The 10,199-nt window shown below is 39.3% G+C and overlaps 2 protein-coding genes across 3 annotated transcripts in view; both read left to right on the top strand.

The window, feature by feature from the left end:
• Positions 1-446: 446 nt before the first annotated feature.
• On the top strand, positions 447-7,283 carry ube2v2 (ubiquitin-conjugating enzyme E2 variant 2). Its single transcript, XM_077615824.1, has 4 exons — positions 447-614; positions 5,991-6,139; positions 6,262-6,387; positions 6,469-7,283. Exons 1-4 carry the CDS (start codon positions 599-601, stop codon positions 6,610-6,612), a joined length of 435 nt encoding a protein of 144 aa, XP_077471950.1. The 5' UTR covers positions 447-598; the 3' UTR covers positions 6,613-7,283.
• Positions 7,284-8,174: 891 nt separating this feature from the next.
• The window catches only part of sntg1 (syntrophin, gamma 1), a 92,572-nt gene continuing 90,547 nt past the window's right edge, over positions 8,175-10,199 (top strand). For both annotated transcript variants that reach the window (XM_077615699.1, XM_077615696.1), the window contains exon 1: positions 8,175-8,238. The gene's annotated coding sequence lies outside the window, so the exon portion shown is untranslated. The remainder of the gene's footprint in view (positions 8,239-10,199) is intronic.

Below are 10,199 nucleotides of genomic sequence, written 5' to 3'. Positions count from 1 at the left end.
ACACAACAATATATAGTATATCATTACATCGTACGGACTGTGTATATAATATATATATTTATTTATATAAAATGAAATGTTGGTACATTTTCATTTACATGTGTACTGAGTCAAACTACAAACCGGTGACAACAAAAAGTGAAGAAATACACAACTAAGATAGCTAAATGTAGACTGACCAATGTATTTTTTAACTGAATAGAAAACCGAATCCACCTTGACTACATGTCAGATTTTGACCTCTCAACTAAAGCTGTTTAAATGGCTAGCCCCATCTAGTGTTAAAAGTGAGAACTGCAATAGCATATAGACTCAACTCCAGCTTTTTGTATGTGGCCATTTTCAATGGTATTTTTGTCACTTGCTGCAGGGCAAATTTTTGGCCTGCGATCCTTAGGTTTGTCACACCTGATATATATGGTCGTGACAAAAGCCGGCAGTTGCTGTCACGTGGTTTGGAGCAGAATACGCAAAACCTGTTCAGCAAGGAGGACGAGAGAAAAGAAGAAAGAGGGAGTGTCGCTGGTGTCGCTCGCTTCCCCACCGCGCCGTGACGTGACGTCACACTTCTCTGCGCTTCTGGACTCTGCTGAAGAAGATGGCGGCCTCCTCAGGTCTGTGTGCCAAACAAACTAGCATTTAGCGGTCTTATAGATATAAAAACCGTGAACGATTCGCCCATAACCCTTCTGTAACTGGGCTGCGACACTTATGAGCAATTTGTTTCAAAGGAAAAGAAAGAAATCAAAAACCCGCAGTGATGAGAAGCGCCATATAATGCGTGCGGCGCTAGTGTGATGCTAACAGAAGCCGAGGCGTTGGGGCAAGACGGAAAAGCTCGTGAATGCAACTCGCTTATAGCTACACCGACTGTGACTTGTTTTAAAGTTGTCATTTATTCGTAAAAGAAACGACGTAAGAGCTAACCAATGATTTCCCAACATTAAATGAGTGAAGTTAGTATTCTGGCCGAGTGGTTATCACTCCATTTACTGCTACCTCAGACTAGCCTGGCCGCATTAATAAAGCGAGCGTGGTTTTTCATTATTTGGAACAATGTGCAGATTATATTCATCGTGTTTAATGGTTAGCCTGTTAGATCACCATTTTATGTCGTCTGGATTTTAACATTGTCAAGTGACGTGAACGACAAAACTCGCGATAGCAATTTTGTGGCATTTCATTCCTACCAAAAAAAATCGTAGTCAAAATACTGCCTTCGCCTCTGTAGTCGTTTAGTTCAAATGTATTTAAAATAAGCATCGTCATCGTTTTGCCGTGCTGTATTTTAGCTAATTGTAGTTTATTCGCAGTCCTTTCACCGAGGATGTCCCAAGAGTTGCTCATCCTGAAAGAATAACGTCATTTACAAAACGATAATTTTGCCTTTTGGATGAAAAGCCAGCATATTTAAATAGTTTTCGGAACACGGGTTCATATTTAGCATCACCAGGTGTTGTATTTCTCTTACATTCAAGAACCTAGGTTGAAAATAGCAACGGGGTACGCCCAAAATATAACAGGGCTGTGACGTGTTGTAGTTTGTCTATACTAGGGGTGGGCAATCCGGTCCTCGAGGGTCGCTCTGGTTGCAGGTTTTTGTTCCAAAGGACCCAGCACACACAGTTTAACCAATTATATCTCTGCTGAAACAAGAAGTACCTGATTGCAATCCACTGCTTATACCAGATTGGTGGAAAGGTTTCCTCTTATGAGTTGGAGCGAAAACCTGCACCCACTACGACCCTTTGTGGAATTGTTTTTCCCACCCCTGGTCTATCCCATACTAATGGGTAGTCAAGTAATTACAGGAAATATTTGATTGGCACCCACATGAATTTTAACTCTCGTGTAGTATGTGTATTTTTTATTTAAATTGAATATATTGTTTTCTATCAAGGACAAATTATTGGAGGGGCAACACTAGGGACAATCTGAAATGTCTCGTAGATTGTTAAAAGATGTAAAAGTTCAAATTGGCTCCACGCTTTCATTTCTAAAATACTGCAGGTTTGAGCTCATTTCGTTATGTCTCTACAATAATATATTTTATTTATTTTGCCCCGACACCCATTATATTTCCTAATTTTCAATCGATTCTAACTCTGATGTATTATGATGCCATTCCATTGATTAATCCATTCACCTCTTTGCTGATGTTTTACATTTTAAAAAGACAAGGACTTCAGAAAATGAATGAAAAAAAAGTGTTTAAAGCATATAACCCTTAAACTCCAGCTAGCGCTGGTGACCAATCAATTATTTGGCGTGCAATGCTTCGATTGCAAAGAAAACTATTGAAAGGGTTACTGGAATTTTTCACTGCCACATGATCTATAACTAACCCTATTCATAACCCTAACTTTATTACCCCCCCGCCTGCCACGCAGCTTATAGCAAACCTATTTGTGACCACGCCCTTGTCAACGAACTGGAAGCTAGCTAGCTGGTTGGCCAATAATTTCTAAGTGCAAGTGCTAAGAACAAGAAACGGCAACGTTCCTGTCACCGTTGACGCCCTCGAGACAGATCGAACTCAAACTGTCTGAGATTGTTGGCATTGTTAGATGAGGCATGTTGCATTTGTGTGTACATATGTGCGCACACATTGCTTTTATGCAGGTGCAATACAAGTATATAATGAGTAACGTTACATAATCAGGGTGGGTTATTTTGAAATTTGCTTGTATATTTTTGTGGAAAAGTATCCGTTTTAGATCTGGTGATCAACAAAGAATGATGTTCTGGCACCTTGGAGATGTGTTGAAGCTGAATACAATACTAATGGGGGAATTGAGGAATTTGTTTTAAGCCCTTTTTGGGGATCCAAACCACTTTGGAGTGGGAGACTTGTTTATCAATTAGTTTTGTTTTCCACTGCTGACCGTTCAGCTGGTATTTTGTTTTGCGACCAGTACATTTTAAAGATGCAAGACGCTTGGGAGTCTTGCCATGAATAAAAACTGAAGTTCATCTTTTATTCTGAATCATATGCCTTGCGATTGGAGACCATACATAAAATAGATAAACCATTGTTGGTGAATAAACACGCTTAAGGCTTGTAAGAAAAATGATTCCTCTATAAATACATTATTCATAAATTATTATTATTCATCAATTATTTCTGGCTGAAGTGTAGAGCTATTAATCCCGCACGGAAAGGAAAAGGCGAAAAGTAACATCAATTCTCAAACTAACAAAACGTAGCATTCAAGCAAGCTAAAGTTTAACAATGCATCCTTTTAGTGTACCTCTGCATATCAATTATTTTATTTTTCCATAAACTAAATAAAACAGGCATTGTGAATCAAATGTGAAACAAAAACAACAATAACAGTCTGCCCTTATGAACAATTTTAGACGCTGCAAAAGTCCATATGTTAAGAGTTCTGACCAAGGAACTGGAATATCCTAACCACGTGAGGCTTAAAGCAGAATCTCTATAAAATGCTTTAAAATGTGAACAGGCGTCAACGTCAGTGTGCCATTTTGCTCTGTTGCCTTTGGGACAACATGCATTTAGGTACATTATTTTTGCAAAGGCGTCCGTAATTGCATGCTGTCCAGAATGGGATGACAATCTAAGTCCTTCTACTCTAGTCGTGGGTTAGGAAATGAATTACATGGTTGCGTTTTACATGAACTTTTAGATTCTGCATGTTATCCGCTTTTTGAGTCCATTTGTCTTCTCGGTGTTTGTGATTTCTTTTCATTCTCTGCTGTAAAATAGTAAAGGCGGACATCTATGATGATCAGGAATTGATTGTATTTGAGTGCTGGCTACTTTTCACGTCTTCATCATGTATAATAGGGTGAGGGTATGTCAGGCTGCCGTTTTTTTGCGCAAGTTTCTTAAGGATGTACTGAACACGTCTTCCAGTGACACTTGGATTCACTGCCGTTGCAGTGCTGTTATTAACTGGGCTGCTGTTATCACATCAGCCAGAAACAGAAAGGCTGTTACTTTTAATCATAGTAGAAGAAAATCGGCAGTCACGGTGAGTCCTGTGGCGTAACTCTCAGCAGATGGCTGATTACCGAGCATGTCCACGATAAAGCATTGTTATCTATATGGCTTAAGATGCCGTGCAAACTAGTTCATCGATTGATTGTCAATTAATTTTGACGTGAACCTGTTGAGGCAAAATTGAGTCGTAAACAGGAGCGATCTATCCTACTTACCGCATGACAATCATTTATAAGCAATGAATCAATCCTATATGGCAAAATGTCCCTGTTTTTACTATTGACGCTGACTCAAATTTTTGCCGTGTACCGTCCATCACTTAACAACACCAAGGATGCAGTAAAGTCATAAGTACATTAAATCTTCTCGAAGAAATACTTGTAGGCCATAAATATAAAGTACGGTAAGAAATTAATGTCTTGTCCTTTAAGAAGTTTTTTTCTCACCCGTTTTTTTATTCTGTACATATTTTGTAACTCCAAGAATCCAAATATAAATAGGTTTTACTATCAGCTGGAAATCAGAATATTTATATATTTATATTTATTTGGAAATCCCACATTAAGTATCAGTGGCATCTTCAATCCAAAATCTTGCACCAATTTGACCTCCCCATAACAACTGAATTTTGACGGGTAATTGTTGTCAATCCAGCCTAACTAGTTTTCTGGCTTCACCTCGCTGTCGAAGGGCTGGTTAAAGGAGGCAAAGGTCTTCTTAAAGGTAACAACATTGAATGTCATGTTGTGTGTCATTTTTGAGTCGCTCGACCAAGTCATCAATCATGTAGCATGTTTATACTTTTAATAATTTAAAAAAAGTATCAGTATGGACTTCATTTTGTCCCATTGGAATTTAAAGAATGTTGACAGACAAACAGCCTTGGGTTTGCCATCTTCTGAAGTACACCGTCCCAATACTAGATTTAACCAGGCTTTTAATTTGTTTGAAACAGCAGGCAATCAGTTTATGAAGTAACCTGCCTCAACTAGAATATGGATAAATTGCCTATTTCATGAATGTTCTGCTTTCTAGTCCTCAATTTAGCTTACTGTATTTTCACGGCTATATGGCACACCACATTTAAAGGCGCAGTGTCAGTAACGAGTACTATTTCTGTATTTGCTGCGTGCCTTTAGCGTCTGACCCCATCCACAGCCGCCTTCTCTCTATATAAGAAGTGTGTCGGCAAAAAGTATCTCAGTCAGGCTTTAGAGCGTACACACGGCGCTCCGCATTATAAGGCGCCCTGTCTATTTTGGAGAAAATTTAAGACTTTTTAGTGCGCCTTATAGTCGTGAAAATACTGTAGGCCTGAGCAAATAATCGGATAGGTGCATAGCACCATGTCACTGTGCACCTGCGGTTCCTAAAGATTTCAACTTCTTTTCATTGGACTTTGCATTGACGCTCTAGTTGAATTTTACTGTAAAAATTCAAACATACACACAAAAAACTTGGTTTAGCGTAATACCTAAAAATCACCATTTTAATGATGCCACACAATGCTTCCTGATCAGTCACCTAAAAATTGACATAAAAGTATACATCTTCAAATAAAAAATATTTATGAATAGAGGAGCAAATACAGGCATGTAGGACTGTCCCTATTGAATATTTTTTTTTAATCATTATTGTCTCAGGTGATGGAATAATCAGATATTTGGTTTATAATTCATTTCTAAATTTATTCCATTATCCACCAACTATTGAGCTTTTGTTTATTATTCAATGATTAAATGTAAACAACAATAAAGCAATATCACATTAGAAGGAATGGTGCACTCACTCCATCACTTCTTGAAATTGACAGATTAGTCACACTGTGCTGCAAATGATTATTTTTCACAATAGATTAAATTGATGTTTTTTTTTATCCCCAAGTGATTACAAATCTATTAATGGTTTGGACCATAGCGTGTCTGAACTGGAAAATGTAAGGGGGAAAAAACAGCCTTGTTTGTGTCTCCTGTTGACAGCTGCTTTTGAATGACGCATATTTTCCAATAACGTGTCGTTGCAGGAGTTAAAGTCCCACGCAATTTCCGCTTGTTGGAAGAGTTGGAGGAGGGGCAAAAAGGCGAAGGCGATGGCACGGTGAGCTGGGGCTTGGAGGACGACGAGGACATGACTCTCACACAGTGGACCGGCATGATCATCGGTCCAGCCAGAGTAAGAAGTTTAACTTTAATTGCGAGATGTGCAAAGATTTGACACACTCTAATCGCAGATGTTCACATTCGGGTCATTTTCGATAAAATTTTAAAGTCATTTTTACTCTGCCGTTTTTTCAGACCAATTACGAGAACAGAATATATAGCCTGAAAGTGGAATGCGGACCCAGGTACCCAGAAACGGCCCCGACTGTTCGATTTGTAACAAAAATCACCATGAATGGGATAAATAATTCCAACGGAACGGTAAGTGCACTCTTCTCCCGTTTTCCTGTGCTGACTTTCTTCACCGACGTGAGCTGTCAACGGTTTGTGTTTGTCACGCAGGTGGACTCGCGGAGCATACCGATATTATCAAAATGGCAGAATTCTTATAGCATTAAAATTGTCCTTCAAGAGTTAAGGCGTCTAATGGTGTCCAAAGAAAATATGAAGCTTCCACAGCCACCAGAAGGACAAACCTACAGCTAATCACCATGGATTGTTTTTTTTGACCCTCTGTCTTAAAAAGCCTATGTAGAAATATCATGCCAACAAAAAAGAAACAACAAGGAAACAAAAGAAAATATTGCACATCAACAGTATCGTCCATGCAAGAGCAGGATTGGACACTCGTATTATGGCTAAATGCAACAACAAATCTACAACGACAACAACAACAAGAAAAAAATGCCCCTACACCTCAGCATAAGAGATCCCAACAAGAGCAGTTAATGAAGTGTCTAATATTTTGTTAAAGATGTACCAGCAAGCCTCCTGCTTTCTGTGCTCTCAGTGACAGAAAACTGATGGTATTGTATGTACACCAGGGCCTGGTGAAGACACTTCTTCCCCTCCCGTTTTTCCACATTCAACATGCCGATGGCTCCAAACAACTGTGACTGTAGTCTCCAAGTAGTGCCACGAGGCGAAGGTTTTTGTTTTTCTTTTCTTTAATGAATATATAAATATATATTATGTATTTGACACAATACCAATGTTTCTGTTCTCGGGCTCTTTCTTTCTCTCTGACATGTAACAGACAGACGTTGAAGCCCGTTCTGTTCCGGAATTAAGCAAACGTGCATTTGACTTCTAGTGAAAATGGCAGGTGTATAAACTTGTGATTTTACTCCAATTAAAAAATCACTGCGAAAACCCAACACTGTCCCAAATGCTTTTTTTTTACTCATTTGCTTTCATTTTTTGGGTTGAACGTTCGGAAGATAACGGTTGGCGCGTCTGCATCGCAGTAAGAGGTTCTGGAATTGAAACCTTAGCCCTGGCCGTCCTATGAGAATTGGTTGGTGTTCTAACACTTTTTCCCTAAACACGAATAGCTCTAAATATAAAATATTCGTAGCTGTAAAATGTTTTGTCAAGTGATCTCAATTCTCTCAACCCTAATATGTAGAATGTCTTGTCCTTACAGTTTTGGCCACAAGATGGCGAAAGCTGACTGCTGACATCTGTAAGTAAATCAATCAGTACTAAGCATTTTTCATTGAAATAATTAATCAGAACTATATATTACACACATTCTCTTTTATTAAATTACGTGTTGTTCACCTAACCCTGTACAAGTCTGCATTAATTATTTAATGAGTCTTTTGCAAGCATTTTCCCAGGAATTCTAAGTTTTTCTTCCAATGATTCTAAAAGCACAGTTCACTGACTTTATTGTGGACATTCACAGTGCAGTCAGTTTGGTCTTTTTAAAATGTCACTTTACCTCACTTTACCCCAAAAACAATAAAAACTGACTTAACGCGTCCTTGTAAGCAATACCGCCAAATCTTTTTTTCCAGACAGATCTCTCTCTAGGTGCATTTTGCAGTCATAACAGTAGTTTCAACCTTTAGATCAGGCCTGGGAAAACCGGTCCTCGAGGGCTGCTGTGGGTCCAGGTTTTTGTTCCAACCGTTCCTGCACAGACACTTTGACCAATGAGATTTCTGCAGAAAATAGGAAGCACCTGTCTCCAATCTACTGATTGCACTTGTAGGACACCATATTGGTGAAAAAGTGTCCTCTCTATGGGTTGGAATGAAAATCACATCCACTGTGGAACTTTCTGGAATAATTTGCCCACCTTTGCTTTCGACAGTACACCAAGAAGTAAGTCTATCTTTTTTTTTTTCATAAAGTAAATATTGGGGGGAAAGGTTTGAAGGCATTCACCCTTATTGACTGCTATACATTTTATGTACTGTATTGTTTACCATTCACAAATCACCTATTTGTGTATATTTCATTGGCTTTTGGCGACATATCTCCACTCATTTTTGTTGTACATCTTCCATATTAATTGCATAAGTTGCCCCTGTCGAGGGTAGGAATGCTCTACGGCCCTTTAAGATGAAACTGTTTTAAAGTCAAAACATCAGCAAACCTGTTATGGTGAATTCAAATGTAAAATGACTTTCTGACTAGACTTTTGTCCTTGGGCTGTGATGACGATTCCGTCAAACGAGTCTTTTTGCCTAGACCCCTGCCCTCTTAACCTGTAATTTCAACTGCATAACTCTAGATTGTGCTCTGCCTTCAGCAATGCAGTGAAGTGGTGCTTGCGTGCTGCCCACAAGTTGCTCCATTGCACATTGTCATGTTGAAGTATAGTGACATGTTTAAGAATTATGCTGCAGGAGGATGCTACGTTGTATAAGTTGTTGTATCTTGTGCGTACTTCCTTTCTTTTGCTGTGCGTGAGTGTGTGGGTGCCAAGTGAGTCATTGTTTTGATGTAGAGGGTGACCTCGCTCCCCCTCATGGTCCTTGCAAAGGCAAGGCTTTGACTTAGCGAGCCCGCATCGAGATTCTGGACGATGACTCTTTATCCTTTTCGCTTGATTTGTTTATATTTCCTTTTGCCACACTGTTTGAGAAAGTCATGAATATGAAATCACAAGTTGTCTGTTCACCCAGCTTAGTCACCCCACACCCTCAGATAATATATAAAAGAGAGCCTCCTGGGTAGCACAAATCCATCACTTTGATTCATGCCTTCATGTTTTGCAGCAGCCCTTTTTAACGAAAGCAGCGAATATTTCCTCGAGGCCCAACATTCGCTTCTTTGCTTCAAACTTTCACACCCGCACAAAGGCAACAATCTATATCAGCCTCTGCATCAATAGATGATGTGCCCCCAATTAATTGCAGAGTCCACACCTTCGACACCTGTAGGAGGAAAAAAATACTTGCATGTCAAGCCAACAAAGAAACAGTCTTCATACTTGTAATCCAAGAATATGACTGACACAAAAGCATACCTGTCAACCTCTGCCGATAACTGCCCTTATAAATGATTATGATTCCCCTTACAAACCCCCAAAAAACCTTACAAACACCGTACGACTCGTACGGTGTTTGTAAGGTTTTTTGGGGGTTTGTAAGGGGAATCATAATCATTTATAAGGGCAGTTATCGGCAGAGGTTGACAGGTATGCAAAAGTGTTCTGAAAAAAATTCCAACAACGTCAATCAATAACTCAGACTTTTGTCCCAAAGCACATTTTCGGCAAAAATGTGAAGCTCTAATTGTTTGTGGCAGCATTACTGTCTCCCTTCCTTTCCTAGTATTTTCGTAACAGTTTTTATTTAGCTTGGAAATCCAAGATCAATGTTTTGTCTTGGTTTATGAGTAGAAAAAAAAAATCAACGTCTGTAAGAGGGGGCATTTCGAAGGGGATTTGTTTAGTGCTGTAAGATGGGAGGGCATGCCAGCAGTGGTAGAAAGAGTCATGCATCTCGTCTGCAGACTGTCGGAGTGCTAACCTTTCGCCCTTTGGGGCCAAAAGGTCGTCCTCCTTGTTTGTGTTGATACTGTAAAAAGCCTTTCTTTTCTTTCTTGCCTTTCTGTTTACATACTGAAGAATGTGCCCTATTCAACTTGGTTGGGTTTGAGTGCCAGACAGTGCAAAGTAGCTCCCGCTAGAATGTCAGAATGTCAAGACGCTATTTTATTATGGAATTTGTGCCAATTGGCCCCGATTGGAAGGAAGATACCTTTGGGTGGGCACTGGGCAAAGGTAAATTGGAAAATTTGGGGCTTTAGTGTGACAATTTTTATTTATTTTCCCC

The sequence above is a fragment of the Stigmatopora argus genome, chromosome 12, assembly GCF_051989625.1.
Source record: "Stigmatopora argus isolate UIUO_Sarg chromosome 12, RoL_Sarg_1.0, whole genome shotgun sequence".
Classification (NCBI taxonomy): domain Eukaryota; kingdom Metazoa; phylum Chordata; class Actinopteri; order Syngnathiformes; family Syngnathidae; genus Stigmatopora; species Stigmatopora argus.
The sequence above is the reverse complement of the archived record's forward strand: the minus strand, read 5'-3'. Positions and strand labels throughout refer to the sequence as shown.

Coding starts and splice junctions, on each gene's coding strand:
- ube2v2 (XM_077615824.1), top strand. Junction 6,140..6,261: donor TGATCATCGGTCCAGCCAGA/GTAAGAAGTTTA, acceptor CCGTTTTTTCAG/ACCAATTACGAGAACAGAAT. Junction 6,388..6,468: donor TAAATAATTCCAACGGAACG/GTAAGTGCACTC, acceptor TTTGTCACGCAG/GTGGACTCGCGGAGCATACC.